The sequence below is a fragment of the Buteo buteo genome, chromosome 9 (genome assembly GCF_964188355.1).
Source record: "Buteo buteo chromosome 9, bButBut1.hap1.1, whole genome shotgun sequence".
Lineage (NCBI taxonomy): Eukaryota > Metazoa > Chordata > Aves > Accipitriformes > Accipitridae > Buteo > Buteo buteo.
In genome coordinates, this window is record NC_134179.1 from 38,760,643 (window position 1) to 38,779,604 (window position 18,962).

At 37.0% G+C, this 18,962-nt stretch overlaps 1 protein-coding gene across 3 annotated transcripts in view; it reads right to left on the reverse strand.

Moving 5' to 3' along the window:
* Positions 1–18,962, reverse strand: part of PDE10A (phosphodiesterase 10A) — a 191,439-nt gene that overhangs the window by 35,945 nt on the left and 136,532 nt on the right. For all 3 annotated transcript variants that reach the window (XM_075036108.1, XM_075036109.1, XM_075036110.1), the window contains exons 6-11: positions 15,259–15,399; positions 12,792–12,947; positions 9,932–9,982; positions 7,971–8,029; positions 5,248–5,299; positions 1,569–1,711 (exon numbers count right to left, since the gene is read on the reverse strand). In XM_075036108.1, coding sequence (XP_074892209.1) covers positions 1,569–1,711; positions 5,248–5,299; positions 7,971–8,029; positions 9,932–9,982; positions 12,792–12,947; positions 15,259–15,399 — 602 coding nt within the window. The remainder of the gene's footprint in view (positions 1–1,568; positions 1,712–5,247; positions 5,300–7,970; positions 8,030–9,931; positions 9,983–12,791; positions 12,948–15,258; positions 15,400–18,962) is intronic.

The window sequence follows — 18,962 nt, forward strand, 5'->3', positions numbered from 1 at the left end:
TCAAATCAGACAAATCTACAAGTCTGTCTTGTAAGGAAATAATTTTCAATTCATCGACACAAAACAGTTATGACATACAAGCACAAAAGAATTTGTGGAAAAAAATAAGTAGAAAGAATCACATGTGGAACAATTGCAAATCTAAATGTACCTGGGTAGTATCCTGCCCACACTGAAGTTAGTGACAAAGGTGACAGGATTTCACCCTGCACACCTGACTTTAAGCTAGTTTCTTCTGCTGCTTGTTATGATATATACATCACACCAACTTAAAGCTCCTTCCTGATGACTGACTGACTCAGTCACACTTTCTTACAGATATTTAAGTTGTACTTCTCTTTCAGTGTACAGCACCCATGAAATGGCTCACAGCCTCGCACTCAGAGTCAACATTTCAATAATTTTCATACAGAAAAGACAGAAAGATATAAGCAAGAAAAACAATTACCAAGAAGGAGTATGAAAATACATGTTAAAGCAGGCCACCTTCTTTAATTTACACCACCTCCTTGCTTGTCAGTATGTAAATCGCACCAATTTTGACTCCTTCCATTCTCACTCACACAATGTAGTAGGTGGGAGTAAGTTTGTCTAAAGGATTCTAAGTGAAGACATGAATCACATCTCATATTGGCCTAAAACTTTAAAAGTATAAGAAGGAAATGAAAAAAAAAAATCTGAGAAAATCTATGCTGAGTATTTTAACAAAATTTTAGTGCATGATATTTAGTCATGCATTTCTTTCTTTTTAAGAAGCTGCAGGTTTAAAACCTGTGTGCCTTTGAAAATCTCGATCTGTATCTATTAAGGATTCATAATTTTTGAAGAGTGAAAAATGTTATATTTACTTTGTTGTTCTGCCTCTTTCATTAAAAAAACTTGCATATGTGTAAAAATTAGGTACTTGTGACATCAAGCAGAAATACACACCAATTTGAGGCAGAGAATCCTATGCATTCATTACAAGCCCATATGTATTTTCAAATTCACCACTTCAAGCATACTTCAGAATCACAATTATTTAAAAGTTTGAAAATACTCTACATTCACATGAGAACAAGTAAAACTAAATTACTGGACCTGAAATCTTCAAAACCAGTGACCAGTCCGTACTAGACTCTACACACACCTAATCCATCCGCAAGAAGTACAAGTTGTGATTTCCTTGCTTTGGATGTGCTTGAATCGCACAAATTTCAATTCCTCTTGGGAACCCTCTTGGGAAAAAAAGTCCCATACTGGCAGACTATGGATTAGGTGCACCTTTACCTGCACCTTTACCTACCTCAGAACACCTCTGTTTTTTTCCCAACATGATTTCCAAAAGGACCGCCTCCGGAAGACGGCATTTCCAGGAGTGACGTTATAGCTTCAGAGACGTTGTTTCGATGGCACTGCAATGTCATTCCCAGAAGTACTACCTTCTGGAGGCGGGTCCTGGTGGGAATGATATCACAGTATGACAAGTATTGTCAGGGTACCTGCAGGTAGGCACAGAGACTGGGTAATAAAATGCCTGCACATCCGTAGTTATAATGAAACTGCATTCTTCTGCTAGCTACCCTTACCTTATTTCTTTGGTCTTCTTGAAGACAGGTTTCCCATCGTTTTCTTCTCCAATATCAAAAAGGTCTGAATACAGCTCCTTATTTTTGTGGTCAACCTGGAAGAGTGCACACCTATCTGCATTCACCAGGTTTTTTGCATATATCTATAGACAAAAAAAAACACACTAGAGTTAACAGTCCTGCGTTAGATTATGTTTAGTCATTGTCTGATAAAAATGTAGGTCCCTAGAAGATAAAAGTGTTGAGAAATTATCCGGTATGAAAATCTGTTTGAAGTAGCATCCACCTTCACAGCAATCTTTTAGGATACAATTCAAAATGAAAGCATGTCTTTTATTCAATATTTTTTTTGTAAATTAGAGTGTACTCTTTGAGAAATGTGGGAATATCTTTAGAGGCTTGAATGTTTGCTGTAAGGGAAGAGGCTTTCTATTACACTGTTTTTCAAGTACAAGGAATGCTTTTCAAAATGGTACCTTTCCTCCCTCTAAGTTTAGGTATTCACCTTTATATTCACCTTTACCTGACTAAATAGACAGGATATAGCAAGACTTAAGAACATTTTTGGCCTTTTGTCTTTATCTTCAATGCAAAATATATTGGTATTGAATATCTGGCAAAGACAGACATAACAGAGAGGCTAGTGTTTGTTTCTAAGAAAGCTAAATGCGCCTGTAATACATAACAATGAACACATAGGGAATATTAGAAGTGTCACTATGAATTGCCCTGTGCAGTAGTATATGAAATGGCTGCACCCTCCTGATGCTAGGGACAGTTCTTGCACAAAAGCTGAGACTTTGTAGTTCTACAGGAACTAACCAAAGCCCACAAGGTAGCACATCTAGTCAAGAAAGTACCACACTACAGCAATAGACTTGCACGGTCTCTATCATACTTCGAACCAGCTAGTTTTATCTTAGCAAAACTAACTGCCAGCCAGCACTGATTGTCAGAACAGAATCTTGTCCCGGGAACACGGCAGCTCTTCACTGAAATGTTTCTCAGACACACGATGGGCTGTCTGAGAACAATAGGAAAGAGTGAACCAAAGTCAAATGAGGATCACTGGGTGAACTTCAGATGCCATATACTCAGGTTCAAGAACCTGCTCTATCCAATTCAGATATGCGTCCTATGTTTCTTATCTGCTCAGAAAGTATAGTAACTGCATGGTAGTGCATGATCTCAGGTGGATCTTGCTCAAATTTTAAAATCGTATACAATAGCTATCCAGTCATTCAGCTACAGAAAGAGGCTGACTACATCTTGGCATGCAATGCATGCAGGTGGCGTGTCTTAAGAATTCTTGAGACTTCCATATGAATGAACTCCCCTCCCTTCTCGCTTGTCTTTCAAAAATAAAACCAAAACCCTAAAATATTTGATTACATATTAATGCAAATAGACAAACATTAGACCTTAGCAGAAAAAAACTCTGAGACAATAAATCATTAGTCGGGAGACTCTAATTCCACGTCACATGAGCTGTGTAACGGGAACTGCACAGAAACCATCTAGACCAACTCTACAGAACTTGGAGGCTCCTCCTGTACCGACAGAATCTGTGGCTGGAATGATTCTGTTGCTTTCTACTCCATTTGCTCCATCAGAGCAGTAGAAAGTCAGGGAGACTGCAAGCTGAGAGGTAACTTTTGTGAAATATTTCCCACTTAGAGCATTAAGAAGTTTAAAGATCTCAACCACTCACACCGTTTATTCCTTTGCTCAAAACAGAGTGAATATAAACTGTGCCAAAAAGGACAAGGGGTCTAGTAAATGCTTCTCTACACCTATTCTGAAGTTGTATCAGATTTCTTTATAAAATCAACAGCACAGTGTTGATTTTATACAATTAAACTTCTGTGTTCTAATGCATATGACTCAAGAACTTACCTTGGTCACGACTCATGCTTTTCAAAAATAACTGCTTAAAGACTACTAATTGAGAGAAATAGTTAATAGGATGAGAAAGTCTTACTTCCCTAAAGCACTAGTTCAAATCCAGGCCAGTGGCTGAAGGGGAATATCAGCACAAAAGATATGCTTTGCATTGTCAATAGGGAGGCCAGGGACCACCTTTTGGGTAGGCTGCTTGTAACTACTCAAGCATACTGGTAAGAAAATTTGCAAGGCAACTTGAACTTCTGCTTCCCCTCCTTGCATCTATATTCAAAATACCCTTATACTATTAACTTTGCTGAGGGATTTTAATGAAAAGAATGCTAAAATGCCTGTACTTTTTTCTTTATTATTACAGGAACAAATCAAATTTTAAGTGCAATCACCAAAGGGTGAAGTAGTGAGGTGAAATTGAGTTCCACTCTTTTCTTACTGTGAGACACAGAATAAGGCACATAATGATAAAATCACACTCCCATAAAATGGCAATAAATGTAATTCAACACATAATGCAATTAATTGGCCCAAGAAACAGCCAACTGCTACAGCTTACAAAGGAAGCTGAGTACGAAACATCTCCGCAGGTTAAAATGCAGAATCATGATGCAGCCAAGTGTTGAAAAAGAAGATGAAAGAGTAAGCATATTTTACTGCCAATTGTGTTCTCCACCAGACCTCTATTCACAGGGAAGAACAGGGGAGAATATCAATATTTGTTCTCAATGCCATATGTTATATTACACCAGTTCTTTTAAATGTTAAGCTATTTTTAAGCAGTTCATTTAAATTGGAAAAGTCAATGTTCAGAAATGTGTCCTATGTGCAGAATTCTTGACTGTGTACTAACTAGAATAAGACAAGCACTGCAGAATATTTTCCATTACTAATTCAAGTTTCTAAATAAAACCACTTTAATATTGTTTGCATTCTAAGTTTGTTGTCTTTGAATAATCTAGCTAAGAATATCACTTCGAAGATTGGAGCAAGTATTGGAGTACTGTTGGAGAGTAATTTTTTGAATACACAAACTGAAATAATAGTATCATAGACCTGATTAAGATTTACATTCAGGAAAAAGAACTGCACTATGCCATGAATGTGCCTAAAGCTCAAAAGCATAATTCATATACCAAACATTTAAAACGTGCTATGAACAACCAGTCCATATATATTTGTAAACACTATTCAGGAAATAATTCTGAATTCAAAATTGATTCAGAAAATTATAATCTGTTTCTCGACTTGACTTTAGTGGTTTTTATAAAACATTGACTGACTGTCACTCTAGTTATGGGTGTAAAGACTTTTGCAAAGAAAAAGGGATGTAATGTCTTGCACATCTCATTCAGCAACTGGAACAAATACTCTATGAGTAATGCTTGATCTCTAGTCCTGCTACAGACTATAACTTCTTCAGGAGCATTTTGCAGCATGTAGCAAATTGAATTTAGAAAAAAAAAAATCAATACAGCAAGCTGAAATAAAAAGAAAACAAGAAGCCTTTCTGTTACAATTTTCACACCTTCTCTAAAACGCAATAGTAACTATTCAGTTCAGAGAGACAGTCACTTTTCATTACTTATGAAAGCTGAGAAACAAAGTTGTTGCGACAATAAAAAACCAAGCTGACCTTTGCCACCTTCTTCTATATAGAGACTGTTTGCATTAAGTGTCCATTATTAACAGCTCAAATATTTCAATGATATAATGTCTTACTTCAAGGAAGCAGTTTAATAACTAAGACTAATGAAGTACAGAAGTGAAGAAAACAACTTACCATTATATGTTCAAGTAGAGAATCTATTGCAACTATATTATCAAAATATGTTCTGCAGAAAAAGAGAAGTCAGTAAATATTGGCATTTAGTCAAACACTTCTCAAACGGCTGTCATGGGTTCTTGTTTCACAACTGCTTAACCGTGGAGCCCAAATAGGTGAGGACAAACCTCTGCACCTTGAAAATCACTGACTGGCGTGCTACAGCACAAGGGAATTGAGAAATGGACCCAGCTCTGTTCCTTTAAGCCATTATTTTACAATGATGGAACTGTAGAATATTCTCTGTAATATGTAGAATTTTCTCTGTAGAAAGGGAAAAGACTACCAAAGATTGCCTGCCATGGATTGAATAGGCCCCTGCTGAGCAACACCAAGAATGTATCAAAATGCTTTGGCACCCTTTACACACTGAAAATTTTAAAAGGAGAAGTAAAAAGGAAAAGAACAGCAATCCAAAAGATTAAAAAAAAAAAAAAAAGATTTTTTTCCATTGCTGATATATATTACCTACATGCTTTCAAAATGTCTCATTAGGTTTATGCATAGAGGACTGTGTACTGAGAACTAATGAAAACTATGTATTGTAGCTAAATTCACCTCATATTATCCAAACCTTAACAATATTTAAAAGGCAACAATTTATAAAACTCTTAATGAGTCTTCTCTACCAACCCAGGTGTAGCATGTTGAAGTTGCAGAAAAAAGACTGATCTTGTGACTTAAAAACAAACAAAAAAGTATCTCAGTTTCACAGCAAAGTGGAAACTGTCCAAGGACAGTCAAGATCATTGAAAAATAAAGGTCAAACTTATTAGTAAAAGAAGTCTAAATCTTTCACATGCCAAGTCTTAATAACCCTTGGATTACAATGTTCCCAGCAGACAGAAAGACATTATCCCATGGCCTTGAACATATACACAGCTCAGTTTTGTTTGGGTCTAGGGGAAAGGAAATATATAATACCCTAGTCTTACATTGTCAGGGACATGAAGAGGTGGAGCACTGCATACTATGCCCTTTCTGAAATGTTACAGAACATGTCCCAGTGACATTGCATGCTAACAATTTCCTCACTGAATAGGAAAGCCTCTTTCCACGTAAGAAAAGGTACAGACCATTTCTAAGAGGAAACTAATTACCTTCTTGCTAGTGCAAGTCTTTACCTGCATGAAGTTCATCAAGTTGTTATTAAATGATATCCCAATTTTGTGGCTTAAAACACAGGGGGGTTTTGTTGTTAAAACTAAACAATTCTAGCAACTGATAATGCTGTATGAGAGATATTTTCTTACAGAAATACATATTAAATATTTGCAGTATTTATTGTAATTTTTATCTTAAAAATTTAAAATAATCACAAAGTTCTTTAAAACAATCTCAGTACTATGTACCAAGATAACAAATTGCCAGCCCATAAATTTGGGTAGATTAATCCAGAGTTCCCTGGTAAACTAGCTCAGTACATATGTTAGCAACATAAAAGCACTCTGGAAAGGAACATAACGGTGCAAGACGGTGCAGGAAGTGGGTTCTGGCAAGGGAATGATGAGAGCGCCCTTTGGGAGACACACTCTAAACCTAAACTGAAATTAAAAAAAAAAAAGGTCATCCCTGAGGAAAAAAACTAAGGAAAAATATCTGGATACAACCAGCTTGCCCTCCTTGTAAGGGGTAGACTCCTCCCTGCGGTGGATCACTCCCCATTCCAGCCAGGTTGACTCAGCTGCGTACATTCCTAGCAAAGGCATAGGAATCTTGGATGTCCTCTAATCTCACCAGTTTGAGAATTGTTCATCACAACCTACGGAAGTGTTTGTAACAGCAAAAATCCAAGACAATTCATTATTCCAAAGTATTGTCAGTCCTTTATGATGCACTTAAAAATTCTTCAAACAACTAGTTTGATAAAACACTGTTAAACACCCCAGACTGTGATTTACCAAAAGTACAACTCTGGTTTGTCTTTTAATTTATTGGTTATCTCTACTATTTAAAGATGCTAACAGCAGCAACAAAGAAAAAGGGATGAAGGAAGAGCATATCACTTAAGATACTAAACTGACTTTGCAAGTCTAAGCCCAAGTTTTCATACTCTTCACTGTGTTTTCAATTTAATCTTGCACTTACTGTGACAAGAAATTAAAAGGAAACATACCACATGCAGTTACAGTCTTTGAAAATGAAAACAGAGCCCCCAGAAAATGCAGGGGAAGAACGATTTTGTGGCAGCCCTGATTCTTCAAGGATATATCCCTGAAGTGCGTATACTTAGGCATATACGTATGTGTATGCATACATGTCAAAAAAGCGGGGGGAAGCTGAAGCAGGCTAACTAACTTTTCATAGTCCTTTCAAACCTTCTAAAATTGGCCATGAAAAGAGATGGCAAGCCTATTGGTCACTTCTCAAAACAGGGACATGTTTAACTCTGACAGAAGAGGGGAAAAAAAAGACAAAAAACGCATGCAAAGAGTAAATAAATCCTGTATGGTATAATTGGATGTTACATTTTCTTCTGCACCACCACCAAAAAAAAAGTTTAACAGGTATACACCACTGCCACCCACATCATTCGTTCTTGTCCCTGTGCCAAAGTTTGCCCACCCTCCGAGGTGTGCCTTCTTGTGAGCTACAGTGTAAAACATGGGTAGGTCGGAAAAGCCACGTTAGAAAAGCTTATCAAAATAAATTGAAGAGATTATAGTGCAAATCAGACTTACTTCGATACATCAAGCAAGAAGTCGTTCAGTTCAGTCTGCTTGGCAAGGCCCCGGCACACCTGGAAGCACAGATCACTTTATCATTTGCTCCAGAACACTGAAGTCAGAGGGAAACTGAAGTCACGCAGTCTACCCATTTAATGTGTATGAAAAAAACACCACTACCAGGATATACATATGTTACAGCAGTGTATAAAATTAAAAGCTGGATTTGTGTGCTGGGCTTCAACCTTAGCTATCTAGCTGCTGAGTTAAACCTGTCAAATCCAAGTAACATCTTTCTTAAGACTCTTTGAAAGATGTTGGTTGTTAAACTTGTTCATGCTGTCTCAAAAGCTGCCACTGAACGTGGTTATGGAACCAACTTGACACCTCCTTATCCAGACCCTCAGCTCTTCTGAAAATGTCAAATATTTTGTTTGCTTTCTTCCTTACCATACTTTTACCACTTTTTTCCAGATTGCAAAGTAGCATGGAGACACTACTGAAGACTGACATCAGGCAAGTTTAAGTAAGCTAAGTAGCAGATGATATGTGCTCAACTTTGGGAGAAATCAGCACGAATATGAACACAAAAAAATAGTATGCATACTATATTTTAGAAGCATATTTTACTTCACCTGATTGCATACTCTGTATCTAAAGTACAATTGTACAACTGTATGTTACTAGAGCAAGCACTGAGGTCAGAAAAAGAAAACAAACCTCTACTGTATGTACCTTTTACACAATAAAATACCACTCAGAACTACTCTCTTTCATCTGTGCAATGCAGATATAAATAAATATGCAAAATATGACAAACTACATCCACAAACCTTACTCTTGCATATAATTAGGTAACTAGGTACAACTTCTTGATATACACTACTTCCTAAAGCCTAGCTGTGAGTCTGGTAGGTATGGCCCAAGGCCAGATCAAAACTCTTGCATTCTTCTCATGCAAAAACTTGGGAAGGGCAAGCCTTCTGCTTAGCAGAAGGGAGAAAAATGAAAATGATCATGGGACAGGCTTAAACTAATCTTTCTATGTTTTGTTTTGTTAGGTGTGAAAGACTTCTCAGTTAAAGAGAGAGTCATTTTTACAAAGTGAAGCTACAACTGCATGCGATTGCAATTCTGCTAGCATACAACAGTCTACACCAGCTAATTCTGCCTAAATATGCCAGGGTGAATGACCATCCCAAACAAAGTCAATGACTTCTAGTACCAAGGTGGCAAATATTAGAGTCTAGAAAAGAAAAGCAGGAAGCTTTGTGCAAGTATTCTGCCAAGTGTATGAAAGCCACCTTGAAAAAAAGAATGTCACGAACTTCCTCCTGTGAGTTGACAGAAGAACCCATTTTAGCATCTTCTGTGAAGTTGACAGAGTATGTTTAGCTCCAGTGTCACCGTCTTCTATTAGCTGAAGTAACAAAAGCTACCAGCAAAGCTTCCGGGGTTTGCTCGAGCAGCTTGCACTGTGTGGAGGAGCTTCATTAGGCACCCTGCTAGGGACAGCATGAAGCATCCTTAGTGGGAGAAGTAACAGGACCATGAAGCAGCTAGCAAGGATAGCTTAAACTAGGCTTAGCCAGCAACACCTAATAATTTCAAACTGAATACCAAAGCAGGAGGAAAGCAACCAGTTGGCCTAGCAGTTGCCTTCTTTCTTACAAGAAAAAAACTGCAAAGTTGTTATAATTCTGCTTTAACCACTATTTATCTACCTTGTTAAGGTTTCTTTTTCCCTTAGTAAAAATACTGTTTGTTATTTGATCCACCATTGCAAGTGAAGAAAACTAGCTCAATGAACACCAAAAATGTTAGCGTATTTTTCCCAGGTTCAGGGAAAAGTGCTTGAATCGATGTTTTAGTAGTGACCTGCATTTAAATTTGACCATAGTCCATGTTCCTACTAATCAAGTTCTGGCAGAAGGGTTACACAATGAAAAAAAAAAAACAAAAACATCCACACTTACTTGTACTTGATGTATTGCTACTGAAGCCCATGCAAGATTTGCTGTTGCAACCTGAAACAAAAGAGAAGAAATTAACTCTGAAGAAACCTTGAAAACTGCACGTCAGTTACATACTCGTTTTCTCTATCTCACTGCTAAGTAAATTGACTGAGCTGTTTTAGACAGGCAGGCAGTAACAATTTGTAGGAAGACAGTTATTTTGTGAAAGTCTGGGTATACTTGCGAGTGTTTCAATTTTAGTAAGGTACATTCAGTCACAAGAGAACAATCCTAATTTTTTGTATCAAAAAATTGCTTACCAATGCCCTTCAAAAAGCGGTACTGGGAACCCATCAGCTCAGAAATACAACATCAAAACACACATCTCATAAGCCAAGGGCTTTAAAAATTACATTATGTACATTGTTGAAAGGCATCTGCCATAGAAATAAAGTATGCCATAACATCTTTCCTGGGCTGTATCTCTTCAGCCACAGCTATTTCCAGCTGTAAACAGGCACTGTTTCTTTCACTACCATTTTGGTGGTAGAAGAACCAGACCTGATCCCTCAGCTCAAGACCAGTGTTTTAAGTATGACAGTTTCCAGGCAACATTTCAAACAAATGTCACGTAAACTGCAGTTAACCAAGATGTGCTACCATACATAATCTCCCGTCCTTGAAACACAGGAGCTTTATAGGAACACAGAGGACAGAAGTACAAGAGGTCTGCTGCTGCATACACTCCTAAGGTACTTTTTTTAAAATTTTATTTTTCTTTAACCAGAACACATTGTACACATTTTACAAAAAGTGCTAGTGGTATCCAAAGGCTTTCTGAAACCTGAAAATGAAAAGAATGCTTTGGAACACTCAGAAAGTGACCCTAAAATATTTTTAATTTACTAATAAAATACTTTTATTTAGCAGCCAGTCTCTTCCAAAGAGAACATTCATGAATTTCAGTTACAGAAGGTATTTCACATAACATAAAAGATTCATATTTGCACAGAACAATGCATGTCTCAGACCTATCTGAATTGTAGATTGATTAATGTTATAGGATAATTTTAAAAAAGAAATACATTGTGTGTAAGCAGCAGAATTGATAAAGCCTGGTTTTGCATGAATGCCTGTTCTTTGTTCAGTGAGCAAGGCTACTGGCACCACCATACTAATCCAGTCCCCTAGTGGTGAAAAAATACCATGTGGGACCCTGAGGCTGAAGCAACATTGACTGCCCAACTAATATACATGTATGAGCATCCCATATATGCTAGGCTGCTTAGATTACTGATAAACAGAATATACAATTGACAAATATTGCTGTTTTTTCCTTCCTTGGGAGGGCTGGGTTTAATATCTCTTGTCTGCAAGTTTTCTGTTCTTTTCACAAGAGTAACTCCTGTTCAGTACAGCTAAACTGCTCCATGGTGCATCTTGTACCACTGTCGAGACAACAGACCTGTCTGGAACTCACCCCATTTTGTCCTAACCTCTGTGTTCAGGTTCTCTGCCCTGGGGAAGGGTACAGAGAGAAATGAACAGTACATTCATCTTAATGTGTGGATGGGACATGACAAGGAATCTCACCCAGACATGAAAGGCAAGATGCACTTCTAACACCTTTGATACAGCAACAGCCTTTAAGACATCTGCTCCATTTTCAAATTTGTTTGTACTTGGCTAACAATTTGCAACTTTGGATTGACAAATGGACGTATATGGACAATGTAGCTACAGAGGCCTCGTATAAATAGAGTAAACCATGCAGTGTAGAGAACAGTCATGGAAGTGGGAAGATAGTTATGAATGGGAATATCTGGATGGGGAAGCATCAGAAGGACAAAAAAGCAGAAGAGAGCGTTACGAATGGCACCTAGATTAGGAGGTCATCCAGGTACCAGTACAACTACACACAGGTTCTAAGGACATCTGGGTCAGGAGACAAAAGACAGTGAGTAAATCTTGACGACTCACAGAGATGGGACAGGCTAGAGAGACAAAAGATGTTCAGCTCCTAAAGGCTAAAGAAAAGGCTGACCCAAAACCAGCAGATGGTTGTCCAGCTAGGAAGAAACCAGGAGACATAAGGACTCAACAGTTGGCATCCCTTGTCCTCCCATTGTAAGGCTTCCTGGAGAGACTACCTGGATATGCTCATCTCTGCACGCGACTCTTGGAAATACCACCTGGACGCACACAGCTTGGTGTCTGAGAGTGTGTGGATGCAAGAATGTGAATGCAAATACATGAAATCTCTTTTGCTTCACTTTTGGTTTAAAATAAAATCCCTTTCCCCTCCCATGAGACCTAGCATTGAGACTTGGTATACTGTTTCTACAACTTTGCAACATTATGTTTTACAATGGGGCTCATTCACTTGAGAAGCCACACCAAAACAGCCAATTAAAAAAAAAAAAATAATAAAAAAAAAATCTTTCCATATTGTAAAATACAGCTTTACTGGAAAGTTAAAATTGAGACTCAGGATAACCCGGCAGTGCTCTTTTTTTATAAAGTGATTTCTTTTTTTGACATCTGATTTACACTTACATTTCATTCACCTGCTCTGCATTAACTTCTCTAACAACTCCATATTGAGTTTATAATCAATAAAGAAATCTTGGACCTCTTTTTCCACAGAAGAACACAGGGTAAAATTCTTGATGTGTCCCTGTACTTGTATATATAAATTTTACCTCCTGTAACTGAAAATATAAATCACTACTTATTTTTTTTCGTAAGTAACGTTCAATGAGAGCAAAACTCAAGTATGAAAAAGGTAAAAAAACACCTGAGAAGAGTGAGAGAAGGAAGTTTGGAGGGGCTGAAGTGCTGATCGTTGTGAGGAATTGGGGAAGGCTAGGTATGAGCTCACCTCTTGGTGACTAAGGTGGAAGGCTTCTTTGCCCCAGTGACGGTAAAGCTCCAGGATACCAATCAGGTCACCAATTGCAGTGACAATTGGCAAACACAGAACAGATTGGATACGAGTCCCTGATTCCAGTCCAGTACCTTTGGGAAATCGCTCATCCTAGAAAATGTAAACATAATCTGATAAAATGTAAATATCATAACATTAACATGAAAGATATATGGACGTTTTCCTCCCTCTCCTGGCTGATCAAATCTGCAGGAAAATGATAAAATTCACTAAAACTCATATCTCAGCATAATTTACACACAGTATTAAGACATCCACTGAAAAAAATGCAATAAAAAGGTCTCAGCACTGATTTATATATACAGATAAACTTATTGATGTAAAGTCAGAATTAGGCGTGTATTAGACCTAGCTTTGGGTTTGTTTCTATAATACATTTTCTCTAATCTCACAGGCAGCAAAACCAGCACTTCATTGCTAATGCCAGTGCAGATTAAGTAAAAACCCAAACAAACAACACTACCCTGCCACTCTCCCCCCCAAAAGTCCAAAGCATTTTTAATTATGAAATGGATTGCTCAGATTTCAGTGTTACCAAGCAGACAGCAGTGCTTGCAAGACAACAAAAATCAAAACCTAAGGCTAAGGCTTTAGGTTATACAGGTTTATAATCCTCAACCGACTCCTGAAGAGGAAAAAGTGTTCCCCCAAAATTATGCATGAGAGTAAGAATCTTTCTCCTTCCCTTGCTTATGCATCCTGAATAAACCGGTGCAAAAGTTACAGGAACAAATGTTAAAATAATCCTACCAGCTGCTATAAAAGGTCCAGATTCATAATTTTTAATCTACATAGGGAATGTCCAAGGCTTTATAGCTTCAGTTCCCCGTGTAGGAAAACTCACAAAGACCTGAGAAACCAGCTGGATGTTACAGTTAGTAAGGCAGTAACTAGCCGACATGAAGCAAGCGAGACCCGACTTGGTTGCACATCAATCCTCCTTGATTCTTCCCAGATGTTCCCTGCGGGCTGTGCTTAGGCAAGACAGACACTCCTGCAAAGCTGATCAAAATCCCTTCTTTCTCAAAGAAAACAGCTAGTAATCTCTACCTTAATTACTAAGATGATAATCAACCTGAAGGCTTGGAACAAATGACAGACAAAAGAGAGTGGGAAGCACTTTGCAAAATGAGCCCCCCGCTTTCACTTTTTAATTCTGTCCTCCCCCCAAAAAAGGGCTGGCAAGTCTATCTGCAAGCACTTCCCTTTCACGTTTGAGATGCTCCTAAAATCACATGAAGGCCAACCATGTCACCAAAATTAATCTCCCTGTTCGGTCAACAATCCACGGATACTATGAATATAAAATCAAAACATGCAGCCTTGTATACAAGGATATCATGATCAGTAACAATTTAAGCCCTATATGTGACTGAAAAAGCCTAACAACATATAAAATCTTTACAGTCCAGGCTATACAGAAAGCACTGACTGTTACTACAGGGAAAGCTGTTTCTGCTTTTTGCTTTTGTGGTTCTGTTTAAGTGTACTCACATGAGGCATTTGGTGTTTTGTTTATAGCCTGGGTTTGCCCAATAAAGGTCATATATTTTTAAACGAATATTTTTTAAAATAGAGACACAAATGTCCAATTTTGGCCACAGTATCCAAAGATTGTTATTCTGGGCAGAATTGAAAAGGATAGAAAACACTGAAGACAGAAGATAATTTAAATGTCCTTGGTGTTCTCATAACCAGCTGATCATAAAGTGTTCTCATAAAGTACAGTTTAAATACCAGTTTCATACAATTGCATAAATGAAACTAGAGGATGAAGTTTTTTAAAAAAAATTAAGGACAGACATGCAGAGTGCCAAGAATTATCAGAATATCACCTTAGGATTTTCTGAATCCTTTGACGGACAAAGGCCTGAATTTTAATATCAGTTACATGTAGTGTGTCTTCCATGTAGGTCTACTTATAAGTATTCTGGCTTTACATTAGTGTAAACAGAGATCAAAATCCTGTCTAATAACCAGAATTCTGACTGACATTCTTGTCAGTGTGAGCCCTGCATAATAATTAAATCAAACTTTGATTGACTATATGGGAGTCTTCTTGTTTGGGATTAGCACACTAAGTATTTCAAGACCAGGAGGATAAGAGTTTTTACTGATAGTTTTTTTTTCGCTACAAGTGGCTATGGTACAATTACTTCCCTTAACTGACAACCAAAAAAATATTAAAAAACAAAAAAACTGAAAACTTTTAAACTTAAAAATAAATGAGTTATTCTGAAATTATTCCATCAATCTAATCCAAACTCAAATTTATTTTCTTGGTAGCAAGACAGATGTAAATTCTATCATTATACATTCAGCTCAATAAACATCTCAGCATCAAAATATTCATTCTAAGAACATGGTGTAATCATCTTATTAAAAAGAGAAAGCTTTTTACCCCCAGAATATCTTCCACTAACAATGTTTTTCTGGATCTGGCTACATAAGCAGATACTGTAGTGCCATGAGCAATGGGCCCTGCAGGAATGAGCCGTGGTTGTCCTTCTTTAGCTCCTGGTGGTGTAAATACACACAGACTCTAGTTAGAAGGAAAAAAAAAAGAGAACAAAAAAGAATGCAATTAGAAAGCATGGTTACTTTTATCTATGCAGCATAAAGGATTGAGTAAAGTAGATAATGCGGAGAAACACAGCTTTTGACAATGAAAAGTAGTTGGATAAACTCTGCTTAACTGTTTTGAAATCTTAGGAAATCCCACTCTAAAGCCACCATTCAGACTGTGGATAACTCTTCTGCTGAAGTCAGTCATCGCTCATATCAGGATTGGATTGCGTTTACCTTGAACACACAGTACACTGCGTAAAGACTCACAGAGGAAAACATTACCTTGTAAGAGAAAGATGTTTTTTTTCCTAGGATGCACTCATTTATTTCGATAGAAAATACTCAAAAAGTAGAGATAATCTTTAAATTTCTTGTTTATCTCATCCCAAGGAAAGGTAATTTCAAAATTATCCTAATGTTATATTTCCTGAAATCCAAGTGACTGCATTCATCCCCCGTACTAAAAGAAACATCTATCTTACTTGCTGCCTACTTAAAACTGTCTCATTTGTTGAAAAGTCAGGTATGACAACCTTCATATCATGAAACTCATCCAGAAACATCTGATAATTGTTCTATAACAGAAATATTAAACAAGTTAAAACCACCAGAATGAATGGGATTGCAAATAATATTTTACAAAAAGAAAATTAAACACACATATAGAGGTTGAACCTGCAAAACTTTCTGTATGCCAGACACTCTTCATATCTAAAATTTCATTCATTTTTGGATGAAAAATAAAATTTATGGAACAGTAGAGTGCTGTAAAACAATGTCCCTATCACAGACTCTAAATGTTCCTTTATTTTTCCCCTCAGGCAACTTGCAAAGACAAAGTGTGTTAGTGACAACTGATTTTAGTCAGAAAACCACAAAAAAACCCAACTGTGTCTCCAATGCAATCAAGCAGGAACAGTTCATTTTACAAGCAAAAAGTTTCATCTTCTGTTTTATTTTTCTACCTTCGTCTCATTACATCCATCAATTTATGTGTCTCATAATGCTATAGAATCCCAGAGGCTCTCAAAATTTTAAAGCATTTATCACTGTCACACCCTATTCAGCACAGCGGAACTATTACCCTTTAAACACAAAGGGCATTTAGGCACATGAAGAATAAATGACATGGCAAAGGTTACACAAAGTGTTAGAACAGCAGGGATCAAATCTGTATTTCCAAGACTTCAGCTTTATGTCCTAATCTCTTGAGCCATCCCTCCTTATACATTCTTAACATTAACACAACTAAAGCACCACATCAGACACCCACCCTTCTATTGGCAAATTGTGTTTTCTTATTTGCTATAATCAATGATCCAATTTATTTCACTGATAAATTTGTAAGACCAGGAGTATATAGAGAGAGATCCTGTAGTAAGTAACTCTACTGCTAAATAGCTGTATGATTTAAAATTATGAACTTAAAGCATAAGAACTAAGATGAAACATTTTAAGCAAAGATCCTTGCAGGAAAATATAATTTTTTAAATCTTTTTTTTTTCATTTACATATAGAATACCACAGATAGATGATGGTGCCACCACACAATGTATTACTAACATTCCTAGTAGGAATGGCCACATGTTGTGCCACTCCTTTGTACTGATTAATTTTACTATCAGACTTTGCTTTCATTAGGGCTGCTATGAGGGTCAATCACCCAAGATTTTACAGCATCAACAGTTATGATAATAAACGTTAATTACTTCTAATCTGTCTCCTACATTTATCATTCACAAAGGTTTCTGTAACAGTAGACAAAAGCAAGTGCACAGATGCTCCAGATTCCAGTAGCTCAGAATGCAGTGTTGCCCTGAAAGACTGAACAAAGAACTTTTAGTTTGTTTAAATAAGATTCCAGCTTAGGCTTAGCAGTAAGCAGGGAGCTTCGCACTAGAATTGTTATTATTTAAATATTATGCCATTATATGCATACTTAATTCCTTGCAGAAAAAAAGCCCAAACAGAAAATCTAAAAAAATCTATGGGCCCAATTCATTGAAGAAATAAAGTGAAATCTAGGCACCATGAAATCAGTGGTATTTCTCTTATTTTGCTCTCCTAGACCTGTGACGTACCTCACAATCTCTAACTCTGCATTATTACGACTCCTCTGTAAGCTGGGTGGTGATGCTATCCTCATTTTATAGATGGAAACTGTGACAAAAATTTTGTATTGATGCGGATATTTTAGCTGAGGCTCCCATTACCATTTGAGTACGAACTTCACAGCTCACCACATAGCCTACAGAATGCCTTCCACCATAGCTTAGAGCTAGAGGGAGCCAAATGGATCACAAGACAAAGAAAACTCAAGTGTGAAAGAAAGGAGACAGACTTCAGAGATCAATAGTTACCAATTTGGGCCCTGTGAGACCAGGTAAATTACTAAACAGGGGCTGTTTTCTAGCACGAAATATTAAAGGTACAATTTGCATGTGAAAATCCAGCATCTGCTGTCAGCTGTAGAAAATGAAGTGATGATATGAGATGCATCCTTTCATCATTATCATTTCTTTATTCTGCAAACATGCAAGGCACATTATAAAATGTACTAAATTCAAAAAAGATCAAACAAATCTTCAGAAACTATGGAGATGCAATATAATGCACCATATATAGGTACTCCTGCAGCTATGAAGGTACCTTGCCTATAACAGATTAACAGCGTTTTGGAAGGAGAAAGTTGGATTTTATGCTCAGGAGAAAACAAATGGTCAAAGAAAAGTATGGATTTCATAGCCGCAACAAGAGTGAAGTCTATCCAAGAAGAATCAGTAGTCCAACAGTCAGGGCATTTAGTGAGTTCAAAAGAAAAACACTCAAGATTCTGACAAAACCAGTAACTGAGTATTTGTCTTGTTCTTAAGCAGAAAGTCAGGCAGTGACTGACAAGTCATTTCAGCATATTTATTGCTAGATCTCATGCAGTTGGAAGGAAAGGTACTTCCTCCTTGGAGTAGCTCTACTGAATATGCATGGTATTTACTCCATTTTAATATCTTGCACTATGGTACAAGTGCATGAAATCTTGACATTTTCTGTTTATTCTGATCCCAGACCTCAACCTTATTCTTCAAACCCATTTACACTCACAGCCTCTTTAAAGAGTGGCTTTCAGCAGTGAAAGACACTGGAAAAGTCAGAATGTTTATTTTCTATATGAATTACAAGAATGTGCTACATAAATAAGCAACACACACAAAACCCAAACAACAAAACCCATTAAATCAGTACACTGAATCTGCCAGAACAAGCCTGCTCAATTTACCAAAATAAAAAGCTCCATTTATTCTTTCTTATAATCTAATAAAAGATACATATAATTCTTAAATGAAAACTTCATTTCAGTTACTTGCCTTCATAAGCTTCAGTTTCATATTTTTACATGCATTTAAATAGAATGAAAAAGAACATTTTACATAACAGATCCGAGAAAAGTACCCCATGATCTGAAAAAAAGTACATTATTCTAATAAAACTGAAGAAACCACAGTTCACGATTTATTTAAATCAGTGTTCTGATATAAAATC